This window comes from Puma concolor, chromosome A1 (assembly GCF_028749965.1).
Source record: "Puma concolor isolate L17-30 chromosome A1, mPumCon1.1.hap2, whole genome shotgun sequence".
Lineage (NCBI taxonomy): Eukaryota > Metazoa > Chordata > Mammalia > Carnivora > Felidae > Puma > Puma concolor.
In genome coordinates, this window is record NC_141667.1 from 3,894,649 (window position 1) to 3,913,769 (window position 19,121).

The 19,121-nt window shown below is 51.1% G+C and overlaps 1 protein-coding gene across 1 annotated transcript in view; it reads left to right on the forward strand.

Annotated features, from left to right (window-relative positions):
* ADAMTS16 (ADAM metallopeptidase with thrombospondin type 1 motif 16) overlaps nucleotides 1–19,121 on the forward strand; it is a 162,048-nt gene that overhangs the window by 110,156 nt on the left and 32,771 nt on the right. Inside the window, exon 18 of the mRNA XM_086675632.1 lies at nucleotides 7,823–7,949. Coding sequence (XP_086531758.1) covers nucleotides 7,823–7,949 — 127 coding nt within the window. The remainder of the gene's footprint in view (nucleotides 1–7,822; nucleotides 7,950–19,121) is intronic.

The window sequence follows — 19,121 nt, forward strand, 5'->3', positions numbered from 1 at the left end:
CCTTCCTCTCCTTCTGTGTCTCCCCCCTTCTGGTCCCTAAACGTGCTCAGGCGTCCTCAGCCTTCAGACAACTCCTCCTTCCTTCTCCCACGCCCTCCCTGTCTCTCCTGCCCTCCCTGCGCACCTGTTCATGAGGACGACATTCCTTTCCTTCCGTCCTGCCCACCAGCCACCGACTGGCACCCTCCTGCCCCTCACCTTTGACACGGCTTCCAGTCCCGACACCACGGCCCCTCTCTGTGCCCCACAGCCCACGGGACTTCCCCGGCCATCTTCGGTCCCTCTCCGGCCTCCCCCCTACCCCCACAACCACCCCCCAGGGCCTTGGGCCTCCTGCCTCTGCAAACACATTCCTTCCTGACACCTGCTCACCGTCCTGTAAGCAGCAGATCCCTTCTCCCCCAGGTTCCCTCTTGCCTTTCACCACGGGGGCCTTGCCGTCTTCCGCTGCGCAGCTCTGCGCCCCCGTGGGTCTGGTCCTGGGAACATCCTGCTGGACGGTCCCCGGGATGGCCCCCGCCCCCCCCCCCGGAACAGATTCAGGCCATCTCAGCGGTGGTGCCTATTCCTCCCACGGGCGGCTCTGCCCTATCTCAGCTCAGCCTGGGTCCCTCGCTGTATCTTCCCTGGTTACCCACCAACCCGCGGTCACCCCCTCTCTCTCTCTGTCTCCGTCAGTTCTCTAGATACATAATCATACCTCCTGAAGCTGCTCCCCTGATGTAATGTTCATATCCCGTCTGCTGGTCTAACTGTATGAGCCAGCGTCTCCAAAATCATCTTAACTCCAGGGATCATGAGTAAAGTTCTTTTTTATTCCATCCCTTAACGGGAAATTTTCCACTGTTTCCCATAATGTTGGCTTCTCGGCTTGAATAGACATACAAACATCTCTATCCATATCTATCTAGAAACATAGATATACACAGAAACTCGTACAAATACACAAAATATTGATGAGAATAAATATTCACCTGCTGCCTATTTTATTAACCTTTTTTTCCAAAATGGAGGGTAAGTTTGTCACGTGCTAAACATTATTACACATATGGGGCAGTTTATGTTTGTTCTCAATCTGTTAAAATTAAGAAATTAAAGGGGCGCCTGGGTGGCTCAGTAGGTTGAGCATCTGACTTCGGCTCAGGTCACGATCTCACAGTTCATGGGTTCGAGCCCCGCGTCGGGCTCTGTGCTGACACCTCAGAGCCTGGAGCCTGCTTCGGATTCTGTGTCTCCCTCTCTCTCTCTGCCCCTCCCCACCCCTCTCTCTTACGTAAATAATAAAAATAAAAAACTGCTTTTCCTCATGTTGAACCATCCTGACATTCCTACTATGAAACAACAGCTGGTGACGTAGCTTCTATTTTTTTCAGTGTGCTACTTGATTCTGTCCTCCCGACTGATTTTCCTTTTTTGCATTAATATCACTAAGTATCATGGGGCTGCAATTTTCTTTTGTGTGCTAAAAGGCACTTTTTTAATGTTGGAAACCTTTCTTATTTTTTTATGCTCTGGCATGATTTAGCTGGCATTGAAATTCTCTCTTCTTTTACTTTTGGTAGAATCTATTTGAAGCGTCTGAGTCTGTTATATTTTCAGGAATGAGGTCTTCAATACAGTTTTGTACTGTGTATGGTAATTAGACTGCATAGACTATTTCTCTCTTCTGGAGTTAGTTTTGCTCATTAAGAAAACCAGCTTTTTCTGCAATATTGTAAATGCTGTGTTTACAAATTGGACCAAAATGCCCTCCTTAAGTTGCCTTCCTTTCTTCTAAGTGTGCATATTTTCTTATTCTCATTTCGTGTCTTGCATATTTGTGCTTGTTCCTTATTTTTTCATTAGGCCGGCGTATCAGTGACAGGTGAGCCAGGAAAACAGAAACTTCTAGGCATGTTACACAGGAAGGTATTTAATATAAAAGATCGTTTGCTTACAAAATAGCTGGAAAGGGTGGAGGAGTAAAGGTCAGAGAGAAAGACACCATTAGTTCTCACTCTGGCTATTAAAGAATCAGGAGGTTGTGGAACATTCCAGAAATCACCCACGATGATCAGAGCCAAGCCAGCCTCGGCGCAGATGATTCCCAGGAAAGTGCCTGCGTTGCTGCAAACCTCGTGACTGCCAGGGCCCGTACCTGTGCCTGTGCTGCCAGGGAGTAGGGACAAGCCATAACTCTCTTCTGCTTCCTGCATCGGTGGGAATCTAACCCAGAGTCTCACGGACAAGCAAGTACCACCCGCCCCCCAAGTCAGCTCTTGGATTTTCCATTTTCCCTTTTATAACTTGTTTGCCCATGTTTGCATCACGTATTTTGACATCTGTTCATTTTCTAATACATTGATTTCCATTTCAGTCTAGATCAACTCTTTCCACTTGCTCGGGCTATCCTCTTTTTCTCACATCCTCATTCGACATTACCTTCTTGTGTTTCTGGTCTTGGTTATTGGTGTGAGCATTTAAGGCTACGAATGGTCCTCGGAGTATTACTTTTAGCCGCATCCCATGAATTCTGCTTTATAGCCTGTTCCTCATTGTTCTTTTCTTAAATGAATTGTTTTGAGCCTACGTCATTCACCCTCCCATTTTGATCTATTTCTATGAACTGCTAAAATGGTCAAGGCAATGGGTTGCATTCCCCCTTTCTTTTCCTAATCATAGACTTTTCTTCCTTATCCGCTTATGTTCTACAGGGTCGTCAATGCAAACGTGCGCTCCCCCTCGTAAGGGGCACTTGGAAATGTGTGCAGGCATGATCGCCACGATGTTAGAGAGTGAGCGCTCCTGGCACTTAGTGGGCAGGATCCGGGGTCTTGCCGCGAGTCTTACGATGGGTGCCGCTATGCTTCCCAGCAGATAATGCTGTTGTCCTACAGGCCAGCAGTGCCCCGCTAAGACAAAGGAAAGCCTCCAAAATCACTAGCTAAGAAAATAACTGGCAGAGTTGGAATGTGCACATGCATCAGACTTTCCTTTGGGTTACAGATATACATATATTGAGTGCATTCCTAAATTATTTCAGAATTCCTAGCTCCAGATTTCCCCCTTACCCAGTTCACAGGTAAGAGCCTTGGGACTTGGCAGACATGAGGCGGTCCGGGGTGAAGCCAAACAAATGTGTGCAATAAAAAAGAAAAAGAAGCACTTTAATCAAGTAAACTTCTTTTTCTGTTTCAAAGCAGAACCAAATTTCGTATTTGCTTGATCAAGAGCCCATAACTTGCCCGGAACCAACAGTGGCCATTAAGGCCTGATGGTTTGTTGAGACTTGAGCAGAAGCGGGATTTCATATCTTTAATTTCAAAACAGGAAATGAAACTGAAGCTGTTATTTATAGAGCCACACCTCCTCAAAAGTCATAGGAGCTTGGTTAAAGAATAAAACAGTACCCTTTCAAATCGACACATAAATGGAGAGAAAAGATTAGTTTTTCTTCTCTTTTCTTTAGGGCACAAACTCTTAGCAGTTTCAGGAAATTGTACTGTTGCTCAGTGTGGCCTCGTACAAATTGGATCATTATGATAAACGGGCTTAATTTCGGGAGTCCCCAAGATTCTTTGCAGAACAGCTTAAACACACGTTTGTTTCTTTTTTCTAATTGTATAGTTTCTTATTCCTTGTTAGCAAGTGGAAAAGCAGGCTCATAAAACATTGACTCATATTTCGTCTCTGCATCGGTATGCAGGTGAGTCATCCACACGGTGCCCAGCTCATCCTAAGTCATGTATAAAGAAGGGAAAACACCTGTACTTTGATGATGTTTTGGCCAAGCATTAGCTCCCCCACTATTAACATGTCTGATCTTAGAAGCTACCAAATGTAATGAAATTGGCCCGTCCTAGTAGCGCAGGGACAGACTGACCCATACACGCTACAGGGATTAGAGAGCCAGGCGGCCCATGCTCTCTGCCCTCCAGAAAGATGCCCCAAGGGATGACACGTACATCCTAACTGAACTTGTCCTTGGACGCACCGTTGTGTCTTGCCCACACCTGCGTGCTTTGAGAGCGAGAGGGTCACTGTGACCGTTCGCCAGGACAGATGAGCGCAAGCCTGAGCTAGCCTCGTCTGGACTGTCTTTACTCACTCTTCTGACACCAAGTGGGTGGCCAAGTCTTTGTTACGAACAACCACCAACTCTCCAGCAGCCAACGGGATGCCTACAGTTCAGTTCTGACACCACCTACCTGGAGTCACTCAGATTCTAGAGGGTTAAGGGCTCAGTCCCAGGAGGCTGTTTCCCCTTCAAACACCAGTCGCAAGTACTGGGTGCCCGGGGTACCCCCACTTCTGTGTTGCGTGGCTACAAAGTTGGGGGTTCCCATGATCCCTCCTTTCCGGGTTCATCTGTCCTCATGAGCACTGATTTATTAGAAGGGAAAGGAATGAAGGACCAGAGGACAGGGTAGAGGGAGACTTCTCTAAGGGTCTCTCGTGGTGCAGCTTCTGTCCCTGTGGACTCGGGGTGTGCTACCCTCTCAGAATGCTGATGTGCTCACCACCCAGAAGCTCTCTGAGCCCCGTGGTTTAGGGTTTCCATGGAGATTTTGTAACATAGCCCCAGTTGATTAAATCAATCGCTGGCTGTGGCTGATGAACTCAGTCTCCAGCCCCTCTCCCTTCCCTGGAGGGTAGAGGTGGGGTTGGAAGTTCTAATCCTTTATTCCTCCCTGGATCTTTCAGGAGACCTGCCCCATCCTGAGCTCCCCAGGGCCCCAGCCTCCAGTCACTCATTAGCATACAAAAGATACTCTTATAGCTCAGGAGTTCTTAAGGGTTTTAGGAGCCTTATGCCAGGAGGAGACAAAAACCCAAGGCTGACTTCTTACTCTCTCGCACCCCTGTAGCCCCAGACCCAAAGGTCCTGGCTTCTGATTTTGCCTAGAGCAGTGGTTCTCAAAGTGTGGTCCCCGTTACCAGCAGCAGCAAAACACCTGAGTGTTGGCGAGAAACGTAATCCTCAGTCCCCACCCCAGACCCGCTGAATCATGAATTCTGGGGTGGGCGCCGCATTCTGTGTGTCAAGTCCAAGAGGGTTCTGATGCCCACTCAAGCCCAGGAGCCGCTGACCAAAGGACTCCAGAGGAGCGGGTATTTGGGTCTCATTTAAGGGGAGAAGAAATCTGCCAGGTGTGCCGAGGGGATGGCAGTGGAGGACGAATTCCAGGGAGAGAGGAGACAGCCTGTGGACCAGCTTTGTAATCAGAGGAGCAGGGAGGTCACCACCGAAGGACACAGAGCGGCTGGGAGGGCAGGGCTAGGAAGCCTCGAGTTTAAAACAAGAAAATCTGCTAGCGGCATAAGAGTGTGTGTGTTTAAAAGGAAAGGTCCTTGGGATCCGTTTGACATTGGACTTGGAGGAGGAATCCTGGAGGAAGGCGTCGAGTCGGGGGCTACGAGGCTGACCCCACTGACCACACGGGAGACCCCGGGCCCCGGGCAGGTGGAGTTTCAGGAAGCCTGCTTTGCAAGGATGGGTCTGTGTTTGTGTATTTGTTCAACAGCCTGGTCCATGTGTCCAGCAGGCAGCCGGGGGACCTTAGGCCAGAGCTGACAGGGGGCACAACCCTCCCCCGGGAACACTCACAGGGAAACAGAAGTGGATCCTGGGCAGAGCCTGCTTTTCCCTCCTGAGAGGATGGACACACCCCTGCAAGGTCTTGAGAAGACATGCCAGTGTCTGTGTGTCTGTGTCTGGGCCATGTGTGACACAGTGACGGCTGCCTGTCACTGTCTCAAGGACGCTGTGGGACAGCGTGGGACACACTTCCTTCTGAGGTGGAGTCCAACGCCAAGTTCGCGTTTTGGAGCGCTGCGTCTGTAATCTGCAGGTGCCCGTGATGGGGTCAGGTGTTGGGTTCGGAGCCATGGCCAAGGTACAATTCTTGAGACGTCTTTGGTACCAACAGTTATTTTTATTAAAGTACATGGACAGGACGTGTGGGCAGAAAGAGCTGGCTTAGATGTGTGAGGAGCGACTGATATATTATATAAGATTTTTCTGTCAGGGGCCGCCTGGGTGGCTCAGTCGGTTGAGCGTCTGACTTTGGCTCTGGTCAGGATCTCATGGTCCGTGAGTTCAAGCCCCGCGTCGGTTCTGTGCTGACAGCTCGGAGCCTGGAGCCTGCTTCGGATTCTGTGTGTCCCTCTCTGCCCCTCCTCTGCTCTCTCTCTCTCTCAAATATAAATAGACATTTTAAAAAATAGGAATAATTGCAAAATTTACATCAGGGAGCACCAAATAGAAACTACATAGCTTGATTAGAAATATGATTGTGAAAAGTTAGCAGAGAACTGAGAACTTTTATAAAACTGCATGGGTCCTGTGAAACCACCTGTGGTCTTACAGCAGCACCTTCCGGGCTTTGGCCCCAGGAAGTGGGTAGTTTGGGGCTCAGACACACGAGCTTGCGTGGTGGTTCCCTGTTAGACCCAGGGACTCCTCTCCTCCCCTGGCTACTGAAGAAAACCAGTTCCCCAGAGAGTGTACCTTTCTGCATTGAAGACATTGACTTGTCTCACTCCTTCTTTCAAAGCGAAGCCAAAATGTCAAGTGTGTATTTTAGAGACGTTTAGTTTTCCTTGAGTAAAGAAGAATTCGTCTTCCCACGGCCCCTAGCCTGAGCGATGGCTGTGCCTGGGTCCGTAACCTGCTGTTTCCTCCCTGACACCACTTCTTTGGTCTTTTCCTTGCCTGGCGGGGGGATCAAGTTGGGTACAGGAGGGCACTCTGAGTTGTGCCGGGGCGGCGGACCAGGGGGCCAGAGGGGCCACATCATTTCTAGAACTTAATAGATTGCATTGCGTTAATTTTTCATCAGTACTAGTGTGGTTCTTTCTCTTTATTTTTCTCTCCGTTGGATGAACTCTTTAATATCCTCCTTCAAAATGGGTCTCTAGTTAGAGTTCTCTTCGTGTGGTGGTAAAATAGACTCATGGAAAATTCGTGTGACCATTGTTGAGCGCACATCTCCGTGGCGTTAAGTACGTTCACAGTGCTGCCCAGACATCACCTCTGTCCGTGTCCATATCTTTTTCATCTTCCCAAATAGACAACGTGCCCGTTAAACGCTGACCCTCCGTTTTCTTCTCTACCCAACATTCTTCTTGTTGGCAAACCAACATTCTGCGTTTGACTCTCCTAGGTACATCATGTAAAGAATAGCACTTTTTTGGTAAATTTAATGAATTGAGATACTGAACAAATTTGGGCATGTCTTCAAAGCCACAATCGGCCCTGGGGATGTAAGTGGGGGCTGAGAATTAAACGAGCTTTTGTTTCAGTCATTTCCATTAACCTCATTCGATACAACACATCAGTCAGGATTGTGAAAACGTGGCTAGTCAGCTTACCACCATGGAAATATTTAACTCTGAGTTCTCTGGCGATAAACAGCTTTGTGTGTTGTTTTGTCTACGTTTCTGGTTTCTTACCGATTGCTTCTCGAGTGGAAACACAAGCCAGGCATACTGCTTCTTTGGAGAAGTGGGCGGTGTTCCCAACTCTGGAAACAACAGAAAAGAACTGGTGTGTTTCATCCAATGTCTGTTGGCACCAATTACACGACACATGTGGCCTTTAACGATGTTCAGAGCTAGGAGGGAAATCTGCACGGCTTGGAACTGACGGAATTTACTAATAAAAATGACAAAGACAGGTCAGGAAAGTCCTAGTAGGTCAGTAGTTGGCTAACTGGTTATGAACTTAAAGACATGCCCATATGGTAGATGCTTTTTCAAAAGAGCTTTCATTAGCTCTGTCTGTGTTTTACCACGGGGCACGTGTCTCAGTCTTTGTTCTGCGCTGCGCTCTTTCCCACAGGACACATGACCACCAGAGAAGGCTGCTACAGAGACCTGAGGTTTCCAGTGAATACGTCTTTCTGCAATCCGCACACCCGACCCGTCACAGGGGTGGTCTCCTGCAAAGTTTCCGCCTGTCCTCCCAGGTAAGAACAGCTGTGGTCGCCCAGACAGGTCTCGCAGGTTTGCGAATATACTTGGCGAGCCTCTGGTGCGCCTGAGTCTAGAGAACGGAAGTGCCACGTGCTGTCACGGCATCTGGAACGGCGAAGAGGCAAAAGCACCCAGATCTTCCTGAACGGGTATGTTTGGCGGGAAGTGGTCCCGAGGCTCTTGGGAATGGAAGTGGGAGTTCTCGCGACAGCATCCCGTTGGCTTGACTTTTACCGCAATCACTGCGGGACGGCAGGAGCGATCGTGTACCGTGGCGACGGCAGCGTTTTCCCTCTCCGCCTCCGGGCCTTTTGCTCTGGTCTGCTTTGCCCTACCGCGTGAGACGTGTCGGAGGGACCCGTTCACAGGCCTGCCAGGTGGTGCGGGGCAGTGTGGATGGCTGCAGGGCGCACGTGTACATGCGTGTGTTTGCACAGACACACATGCACACGTGCGAGACTGAGCTGAGAAAGCCAGGGGGCACTCTGGCTCCCTGTCCCTCCCCAGCACCGTTGCCCCGAGACAGGACCCCCACGAGTGGCAGGACCCCCGCGAGTGGCCATGGCCCGGCCCTGCCACCAGCCGTCACACCCTGGGCGCACCCTTCACCTCTCTGGTGCTCGGTCCCCTCAGCTTTACGGGGGGCACGTCCCAGAGGGGCTGTGACAATCTTCTGAGTAACACAACGGGCGTCTGACCCCAGCTGGGTTCTCCGTGCAGCCGACAGCCCTAAAATCGGCCCAAGATCATGTCAAACACCTCGATCTTAAAGATGTCCAGCCACTGGCGAACTGATTGCAGGTTTGCTGAGAGGTGTCTCAGAAGCACGATGCTTTTCCGGGAGACAGGGACACGCAAGAGGGAGACAGGCGTCACCTCCCTCTGTCTCTGAGCTGTCCGGGTCCCCGGTCACTGGCTCCGGATGGAGACGGGGTTGGCTTATCCGCATCTGAGAGGTCGGCAGCTTTTCTCCCACCACGGCGAGGGGGGGAACCCCTGGGGCTGGGGACCCACTGCTTCACAAAGCCTCCCGGCTGCCTCAGCTCCACACCCCACGGCCTGCGGTGGGGAGACATGCTGGTCGAAACGGACACGAGGACTCTGGCGCCTGGGACCCGTCACCCCCAGTGCACCGGGCGCCCACCCGGGGATCCCTCCTGGGACCGCGCAGGCTTTTGGGATGGCCACACACCTTGGTACCCGCTTCATATCCCTCAGCCGGCCCGTGCACCCCATGCATGTGCTGAGCTGGACACTCACTGCGGGCTCTGTGTCCGAGGTGACGTACCAAGTGCACAAAGTCCTGGATAGTCTCGGAGAAGAGTCTTGAGGTTGGCAGAGGGAGGCTGGCACCTGCTGGGCACCATTGGCTGCAGAAACAGCCATATAGGATACAGGGGCACCTGGGGGGCTCAGTGGGTGGAGCGTCCAACTCTTGGTTTCAGCTCAGGCCGTGATCTCGTGGTTTGTGAGTTCGAACCTCGTGCTGGGCTCTGCGCTGACAGCACAGAGCCTGCTTGGGATTCTCTCTCTCCCCTCTCTGTCTCTCTCTCTCTGCCCCTCCCCTGCTCATGCACACACACTCTCTCTCTTTCTCCCTCTCTCTCCAAATAAATAAATAAACTTAGAAAACATGATCATCCTGTCCAAAGGAAACAGAGGGCTGGATAGCCAGGGTTCCTGCAGCCTCCTGTCGAGTTGGTGCGCAAACTTGACTCCTTCTTCCTTCCCGGACAGCCAGTTCTGCACCTGTGTTGCAAGTGACCCAGCGTTGACATCACTGTGACCTTAGATCCTGGATCAACACTTTGTTGTGTGCAGATATGGATGTTTGGAGGTGTTGCCGTGTGCACTGAGGGTCTCTTACTGAGTTCTTATCGTGCTGAGTTCTTGCTGATGTGGGGCGCCCAAAGCACATCAAAGAACTGATGTGGGGCGCCCAAAAGCAGCTGGTTAGCTGCTAGGAGGTTAGCCGTAGAGGAATCTCCTTCACGTAGACCAAGAGAAGTGTGCGCGTGTCATTTTCAGGTGCAGGAGAAACCAGCCTTCGTAGTTACCTGTGGAGGCAGACTCGTCCGAGTCTAGAGCCCCAGAGAACTGGGGATGGTTAGTGCACGTGTGCCATCGCCCCGCACGTCCGCGAGCGGTTCACCCTCCTGCTGTCCAGCCTGCCTGCCTGTCTGTCCGGTGAGGCTTGTCTAGAAGCGACGTCGAGAAAACACCCAGCCCGGGACTAAGTCACCAGCACCCGGCTGCCAGCTTGGTGATTTTAAGCAGCACCTAACTCAGATGTGAACTGATAGTGGGGACCCCAGAACAGACCTCTCTGCGTCTGTAACCCATGCAGGGCTCAGACCCGGAAGCAGGAGAGGCTGGAGCGTCTACACGGGTTAGAAGGTCCCTCGTTTTTCCTGTAAGTCACCTGTGCAGCCCGCTGGTTTTCTCGCTGGGCCTCCTGTGCTTCCCTGTGGTTTGTCTTTCTGGTTTTGAGGGATTTGCATTCAAACCGTCTCTATATTCTCTGATGTCTTCTGTGCTTAACTTAGGTAAAATCTATTAAGTAAGTTCTGTCAAGGACCTTGTGTGCTGACAGAGAAGGCAAAGTTCTGAGCAAATGGACCAGTCGAGGGAAAGTTAGAACCGGGGTGTGGAAACAGCAGGTAGAAACATGGTGAGGTCCCCCCAGAGTCATCTACCCAATATCCAAAGGCCCCCCATCCGTCTGGCTCTTGGGTTTACGTCTCATGTGTTCGAGTATGTGTAGTTTTCTCCAAAGGAGAAGGCTTTTGGAGACAGGCCTGAGCTTGGCTGTAAGACGAATGCCATGCTTTCCTGCTGGGAGATTCCTAACATCCCCCGCAGATAACCGAGGCCCGATGTCACGCGGGGTCCCGCAGCTTGTACTACCCGGCCCCAGCTGTGTGCGTCACTTCGACGGAGTGGACGGGGTCGGCCAGGATTAGAAGTGCACTCGGCAGCTTGCGGAAAGGCGTGGGCCGTGCAGCCAGCAAGCTGGTTCAGATCTCCCACGCGGCTGGCGCTGGCACACTGAGGCCGGCCCTGCCGCGGCCCACGGAGCAGGAGAGGAAGAGGAGGGGACCCCAGGAGGCACCCGCATCACTGATGCTCCCGTGGGACGGGCTGGGAGGGGGACGCGGAACATCCCGCTGGGCATCCATGTGGTTATTTGGGGGTAAACAGAGAGCGAGCGTGTGTCGAGGGAATGCACGTAAAAGCTCTTAGCGCAGTACGTGTGCTAAGCGCTCAGTAACCCCTGGCCGTTTTTATCTGTGCTGTAAAAGGAGAAACAAATTCACGTCAGCTATTTATTTAGTCTGTGAAGCAAGACTGTCTATGACAAAACACAGAGGAATCAACTTATCTTACAGACGGTAGTGCTTGTGGATCGTTACTTTAACAGTTGACTTGGGGAAGTAGATCTTAATGTAAAAAGTTGTTTTGTCTTCCTCCATGATGTGAGGTGCATTTGTCTCCTGCCCGGAATACTGGCAACTTCTTGTTCCTGGTTACATGGGCAGAGAAGCCAAGTTTCATTTCTGCAACAGCGAGGACGTTTGCCTTTCTTATTAGAGTCTGTCTGCTGTGAGTGCAGGCGTTCCCCTGTGCCTGTCCCAGGGCGGGTGTTCCCCTGTGCCTGTCCCAGGGCGGGTGTTCCCCTGTGCCTGTCCCGGGGCTGGTGTTCCCCTGTGCCTGTCCCGGGGCGGGTGTTCCCCTGTGACTGTCAGAGCCACGGCAGGTGCACCCAGTGCCTCCGAGAGCTGAGCCCCGCCCTCCCGGTCTAACTAAATGCAAGACACAGCAGGTGCAATCCGGTGTTTCGTGTTGTGCCGGAGGCAGAGTCCCCAAAGGACCGGGAGTAGAGTCTAAAACATCTTAATGCACAGCCTACTTGTCTTTAACTGAAATGAGAAGCTGCTACCGCGTGGGTTGTAGCTCCTGACCTCCCTGTCGGCATCCACATGCACACCTGCATCTCGGGCACACAGCTGGAGGGCTGTCAAGGCCAGGGCCCTTCCCCGGATGGGCTCTCCCAGCTCGTAAATTTCTGCGGGGAGCGGTGGGCTAGGCATCCAGCAGTGTCCTCACTGGAGGAAGCTCATCTTAAAATGTCTGCGAGGCTCCAGCCGGCAGGAGCATCGTGGCCAGATGAGCGGGGTCCGTGGTCCCCAGCTGTTCCCTGGGCCTGGGCTCCGCACTGGGGGCCGACCCCCCGCTGGCCCCGGAACGGCTGACAGCCTGGGCTCCCAGGGCCTAGCCACCTCTGTCTTCATCTGAGCGTGAATCGGGCTCTTGTCTCGCTTGCCTTTGAAACACAAGCCAGCAACCACAGATACTTACTCCCTTTTACATTTCTCAGTTTACCTAAACGGAGTGGCTCTTTGTGTCATTTATCTCAACTCGTGTCTGGTGTTGGAAGCACGAACACCGCAGCACGGCTTCCCCGACAGTGTACGGGAGGTGCAAGAGGAAATACTTCCCAGATGGGAAGCGGGTCCTTCTTCTCCGTCTCCGCGATTCCCCCAGGAATGCAGCCTACGCGTTTAAAGCAGATTGTGACCAAGTATACTTTGTTCTCTCGTGTTATTGAGTCATGCCGAGGCAGCTCTGTAGTCCTCTCCACCAGGCAGACTGTTTCTGCCTACGCTTTGGTGACTCCTTACAAACCCGTTGCTAGAACCGTTCCCTTGGAACCAAAGTGCCTCGGTCGGGGACTACATTCCTTCGGTTGCACACCAGAAACGCAGGTGAGGGTTAGCAGATGGACTTTATTCCCGGTTGTCTCCCACGGCAACATTTGCAGGGACAGGACAGGGGCAGTGACTCCGTCTTTCACCTCTTTAGCTACACGCCGTACAAACATTAAGTGCCCAGTAGTGCACAGGTTACCCAGGAAGGGAAAGAACCCTCATCCCTGGGGTGGTTCCCGCCTGCAAAAGGGTTCCACTCGCAGGGATGCCAAGGAAGTGAGCAGCTGAGTTCTTTCGCGTGTCTGAGACACCGAGGATAAATCAGCCGTGGGCGTGTGGCTCCCCACTTGCTTTCATTCTCCACCATTCCAACTTGAAATTCCTAACCATTCCGCGGGAGTGTTCACAAACGATGTAGCCAGTCCTGCCCGCTAGCCCCGCTTCTGTTGGAGCACTGAAGCGGGGAAACGTTTGGAAAATGATTCACCAGTGACTGAATCACAGATGTCTCTTGTGACACCACAGCGGGAGGTGTGGGGGGTGCAGGCTCCTTGGTGCTGTTTCCCTGTGTTGTCTGCCCGTCGCTTACTGGGTGCGAACCAGTGTGGCCTCACAGAACAGCCCTCCCAGGTTCAGAGTTGTCTCCCCCTCGCTTAGGGGGTGCAAACCAATGTGGCCACACGGAACAGCCCTCCCAGGTTCAGAGTCTGGCAAGATGCCTTCTCTGGGCCCCGTGCTTCCTGCCCTCCGGCCACGAGCCCGGCGCTCTCAGGGAGCCTGACGCTGTGGCTCACGCCCAGACATGTCACCTCCCAGCGAGTGGGGGACCCTGCTCACCTTCCGGGGTCTTGACCCACTCCAGGGGCCTGCAGTGAGAAGGCATCTAACCTCTGTCTGATCAGGGACACCAGGAGTGTCTGAAATTGCCACTCCCTTCAGAGGGATATGGCGTCCACTCGGGTGTGAGCACTGTGACTGAGTCACCCGCGTGTGACAGTCTTCCTACCGAAGATGATGTCTTACTTCCTCCTCACCCCTCCCCAAGAAAGATGTCACTTAGCACCAAAACAATGAATTTCAAACGCATTCAAGGAGCGCCTGGATGGCTCATTTGGTAGAGAGTGTGACTCCTGATCTCAGGATTGTGGGTTCAAGCCCCATGTCGGGTGTAGAGATGACTTAAAAATAAAATCTTGGGCGAATACCAAATACCCAATATTTCTGGGGCACCTGGGTGGCTCAGTTGGTTAAGCGTCTGACTTCGGCTCAGGTCGTGCTCTCACCGTTTGTGAGGTCGGGCTCTGTGCTGGCAGCATGCAGTGGCTTTGGATTCTCTGTCCCCTTCTCTCTCTCTCTGCCCCTCTTTCTCTCTCAAAAATGAATCACCATGTTTAAAAAAGTAAATAAGTGAAATCTATAAAATGCATTCAAGTTGGCACAGACATTGGTTACAATGTATCTTTTAGGAAAGTCAGGTTATAAGTGTGGACAAACAGAATCTGTCATAGAGCAAGACTGATTTAACTTACTGCTTCAGTCACTTAAATGTTAACACAGGAGCTGAGGGAATACAAAAATTAGCTAGCTTTCTAGATTTGAACTAAAAATCTGCCTTAGGTAGTTCTGTAAAATATTTTGGATTTTAGGAGGTTTTGTCCAATTGTTTTTGCTTTATTCAGTTTAGTTTGATGTGTGTATGGTTGTTTTATATTTATATGCATATATATTTATTTATCCATATGAATAAGGTGGAAAGTCACCTTGAGAATACTTTTATTTTTCAGGGAACTTAGCTGGTTATATACATTCAATAATACCTAAATTTTTCATAATATTTTTATTATTTTGGTCTCCAGGCCTTAGTATGATTGACTCTAAAATTCACCAACCCCACCATGTTCAACAATAACTATTCCCTAAATAATACACACTATGACATACACTCCCATTCTTTTGGAATAAAAATGAAAAACTAACTTACAGATAGATGATAGATAGATACATAGATACATAGATGAATGTTGGACAGATGATAGATGATAGATGATGGAAAGGAAAGGAAAGGAAAGGAAAGGAAAGGAAGAAAGAAAGAGAAGGAAGGAAAGAAGGAAGGAAGGAAGAAAGGAAGGAAAAAGGGAGGGAGGGAGGAAGGAAGGAAGGAAGAAAGAAAAAGAGGGAAAGGAAAGAGAAAAAAAGAGAAAGAAAAGGGAGGAAGAAAGAAAGAAGGAAGGAAGGGGAAGAAAGGAATAAGGGAAGGAAGGGAGTGGAGAAGGGAGGGAGGGAGGGAGGAAGGAAGAGAGGAAAGAAAAAGAGAAAGAAAGAAAGAAAAGAAAGAAAAAGAAAGAAAGAAAGAAAGAAAAGAGAAAAGGAAGGAAGGAAGAGAAAGAAAAGCTCTTACTACAAATCTTTACCCATATATTCACTGTCCATATACCAATTGGTGCTTCTGGAAATATTTGTTGAAAACTGGAAACTTCACTCAGAATCACAGCGTTTTGCGGGGAGCACATAGGAAACTGTTTTTAGGGGCGCCTGGGTGGCGCAGTCGGTTAAGCGTCCGACTTCAACCAGGTCACGATCTCACGGTCCGTGAGTTCGAGCCCCGTGTCGGGCTCTGGGCTGATGGCTCAGAGCCTGGAGCCTGTTTCCGATTCTGTGTCTCCCTCTCTCTCTGCCCCTCGCCCGTTCATGCTCTGTCTCTCTCTGTCCCAAAAATAAATAAACGTTGAAAAAAAAAATTTAAAAAAAAGGAAACTTTTTAGGTACAACTAGGCAACACTGCTTTACTCTTAAAGCCACGAATTATTTAGAATTATTGTGGTTTAATATTTCCAAACTTGTGGAGGCTCTGCGGTAATTTGTTGTTGTTGTTATTTCAGATGTTGTTACATTGAGATCAAAGAAAGAGTTAAAACTGTATCATTTTTTTGCATGTTTGAGACTTCCTTTATGGCTTAGGCATGGGAGTGTTTATAACTGTTCCTGTGGGAACGAAGGAGCGTGTGCTGTGTGTTGGAGTAGGGTTATTCATACGGCAATTCGATCACGGTCCTTATATATTCCAATATGTTCTTTTTGTCTATCTTGTCTATCTGTTTCTGAGAGAAGTATTTTAAAATCTCACTTGATGATTGCTTATTTTTCGATTTCTCCCGTTACTTTTATTTCATAGTTAATATTAAAATTCCACATTGTGTCGATGGGGTTATAGTTTCTGTGCGAATTGTTCTCTGTTGCTAAATAATGACCATGTTTACCCCAATACTGCTCTCTAACTTAAGCTATTTTTTTCCTCAAGTTAACAATATGGGTTTTGTTTCCATTCCCTTATTTTCGCCGTGCCCGACCCTTCTCCGTTCTCTGTGGTTTTAAATGTCAGCGTTACACGTTCACACACACAGTCTGTCTACCAGCATGAGAGGTGACTGCTCTTGTATTTGGGCCCGAGTCTAATTTCTTGTGTGTCTTCTATTTACTGTGCATTTTCTTTGTGCCGTATCGTTTCCCGTCTCCACTGTGTTCTTACGAACTTGTGGGATTGTGTTTATTCTCTCTTATTCCCACGACTGCGAGAAGGTCCGTATTCTCCTTTTTTCACGTCCTGTGCTTCTGATAAAAATAAATAGCTGTATAAATTAGCGTAACTTAAAAAACACCCAGGACACCTCACACGTGAGCAATGTAAAACCCTTAGAAATAAATGATGTGGCACCTGTCGGGAGGAGCACTGGGTGTTGTATGGAAACCAATTTGACAATAAATTTCATTTAAAAAAAAGACAAGAAAAGCTAAATGAAATATGACAGAGCTTAAACTGGAGCGAATCTTACCGATGGACGGCTCAGTATTTTAGAGTGTGAGCGATGTGTCTCTTGGGGGGGGGGGGGGCGTTAGAAATCCCTGCGTCGGACGCCGGACTGGACAGATCCCCCCACCCACAGAGTGGGGTCTCACAAGCAGGGCCCCAGGCTCAGTGAAGGCTTCCCTGACAGCAGCGTGGGCTGTCCACACCCAGAGTGAGGTCAGCTGGCAGAGCGGAGCCCCCAAGACAGGACCAGCATGCTGGCCCCAGAAAGACAACACTTCCCCTCCCTAGAAAGACCACTAGCCTGGTTCTGTTCTTCTTGTTGCCAGAAAACAAAACACAATAGAGACTATGACAATAAGAAATTGTCCCGTTAACCGTGTTCGTTAACAACAAGTGTTTCAGTGTCACTTATTTTTTTCAAAATACAGAGGCCTTGTTTTAAAGCGCTTTGCCCTCTGTGGAGAGAACCTCACTGACGTTCAGGACCTGTGAAAGGTGCTCTGGTTCTGACTCCGGACTGGTGCACCGAGCGCGTCAGACGCGCTTTCACGTACGGTGACGGGACATTTATTAAGACGCCACTTATCTGGATCCTGTGACCTTCTAGCACTGCGTTGGACTGAATCCTGCCTTTCTACTGTCTCCAAACATGAGGTTCACTCCTGTCATTGCAAAGGACGATCAAGTGGCCACGGAAGGGTTAGGGCTTGCACGGCATCACGGCAGAAAATCATTTCTTCACTATTCACGGCGCAGTGTGTTGTTTATTCGTCAGATATTTGAGTGACGACCTGGCACGTGCCACCATTCTGGAAGGTTTGCTACCGAGCCCTGACACATGGGACTCACAGGGCCAGGCCACCGAAAGGCAGACAGATACGGACGTGTGCGTGTCCAGGGGTGCCCGGTGATTCGGAGGGTGATCCTGGCAGGTCCGGGAGGGAGCGCTTTTTTTCCCTTAGATGATCACAGTAGACTTCTCTGAGCTCTTAGAGACAGTGCCTCATGGGAAGAGAGGGTGGGAATGCTCCAGCCGAGATGGGTAGCAAGTGCAAAGGCCCTGAGGCAGAGGCGGGCCGGAAGTGGGCAGAGAGCAGGGAAGCCTTGGCCTCTGTGGTCAGAGGGAGCCCGTGGCCATGACCCACAGGGGAGTGGCGGGTGATCCAAGTGTGCACGGCCTTGGAAGCCAAGCCCGGCAGTTTGCCTTGCGTTCTGCTCCTCGAGTGTTGGTAACGCTTGGGAAGGTTGTGAGCACTCATAGCATGGGGCTGGGGACAAAGGTATGAGAGGGAGGTGGAGGGGAGAGGGACAAGGGAGGAAGCAGAGCTGTGGGCACCGCATTTCTTTCGAGGAGTCTTGCCTCTGAGAGCACAGAGGGCAGGGCACGGCGGTAAATGGCCGCGAGGCCCCGGGAAGGTTCGCTGCTGTGTCTCTGGCTTTCACGCCGGAGCTCGTTGTGTGCCTGTGTGCTTTGGGGGATGATCGGGAGGGCAGATGGAGAGAGCAGACGTGCCAGGTGACTTTGAGGGCCACCCTGGGCAGGCAGGCAGAGGGACACGGCTGGGGCGGTGGTGGCCCCCGGGGATAAAGTTCCCCCCTCCTTGGTTTTGTTTTCACAGCAGAAGAGGCTAAGTCATAGGAGCGTGAGGGGAGGTACAGGCGTGGGACGGGAACTGTGAGGCGGGCAGTGTTCCCACTGGGGATGTGTGCGTCCGGGCACCTGGCCGAGGGCCCTAAACGGTGCGAATCGCCCTGGACACGGGTGCAGACATGGTGGGCAGAGTTGGCTTAACCAGAATTAGGATGAAAAGAATAAAACCAAAACAGATTATACTTCATCTCATTTCAGTGACTCACCAGTAAAAATACGTCTCTCCAGTCCTGCCCGTGGTCTGGTCCCTTGTGTCTCTCAGCTACTGATTGGCGATCTACGAAAAGAGGGGGGAAAAGGCCAATTCAGTTTTAGAAAGGGGGCCTCCCAGACCCTCTGCTGTTCTCTGGGTGCCTTCAGTGACAGTCCTTGGCTTTTGTCTAGTGTTTGAAGATGTGCATTTTGTTCCCAGTCTGGACACCCAGTGTGAGCCCCCCAGGGCTTGGTTTGCGGCTCCACTCACGGGGAGTCCCGGGGGCCTCCGGCATCGGGCACCGTGGTGTCCCAGAAGCTGCTGGGAGCATGTGGCTGTGCCCCACACGAAGTCTCCCTGCCCATTTCTGTGCTGAAGGACTTGAGATAAACGTACCCCCAGGACCACTGGATGAGGTGTGAAAGCCAAACCATCCAAAGAGCTGTGTTCCGAGAGACCCAACCCGAAAGGCCTCAGAAGCAGGGGTCTGCTCAGTGGACGGATGCTGAGGACAGTTTTTCATCTCAGGCTGGGCTGCTTTCCCGGGCTGTGGGTTCAGGGCGGTGGGGCCCAGGGACCAACGGTTGTGAGGTTCAGAGTCAGTCATGTAAAGTTCTTGAAGCACCACCTTGAGGGAGACGCAGGTTCTCAGACTTGTCTCCTGGGCAACCCCTGCGTGGTGAGCGTCCACACCCACGGGGCCCCACATGTGGATGCCCACAGGGCCACGGGGCCCACGCCGCCCAGGGCCCTTTGTCATTTGCCCTGAGCCGGGCACAGGGAGTCACCTAGTCTGCACACGAG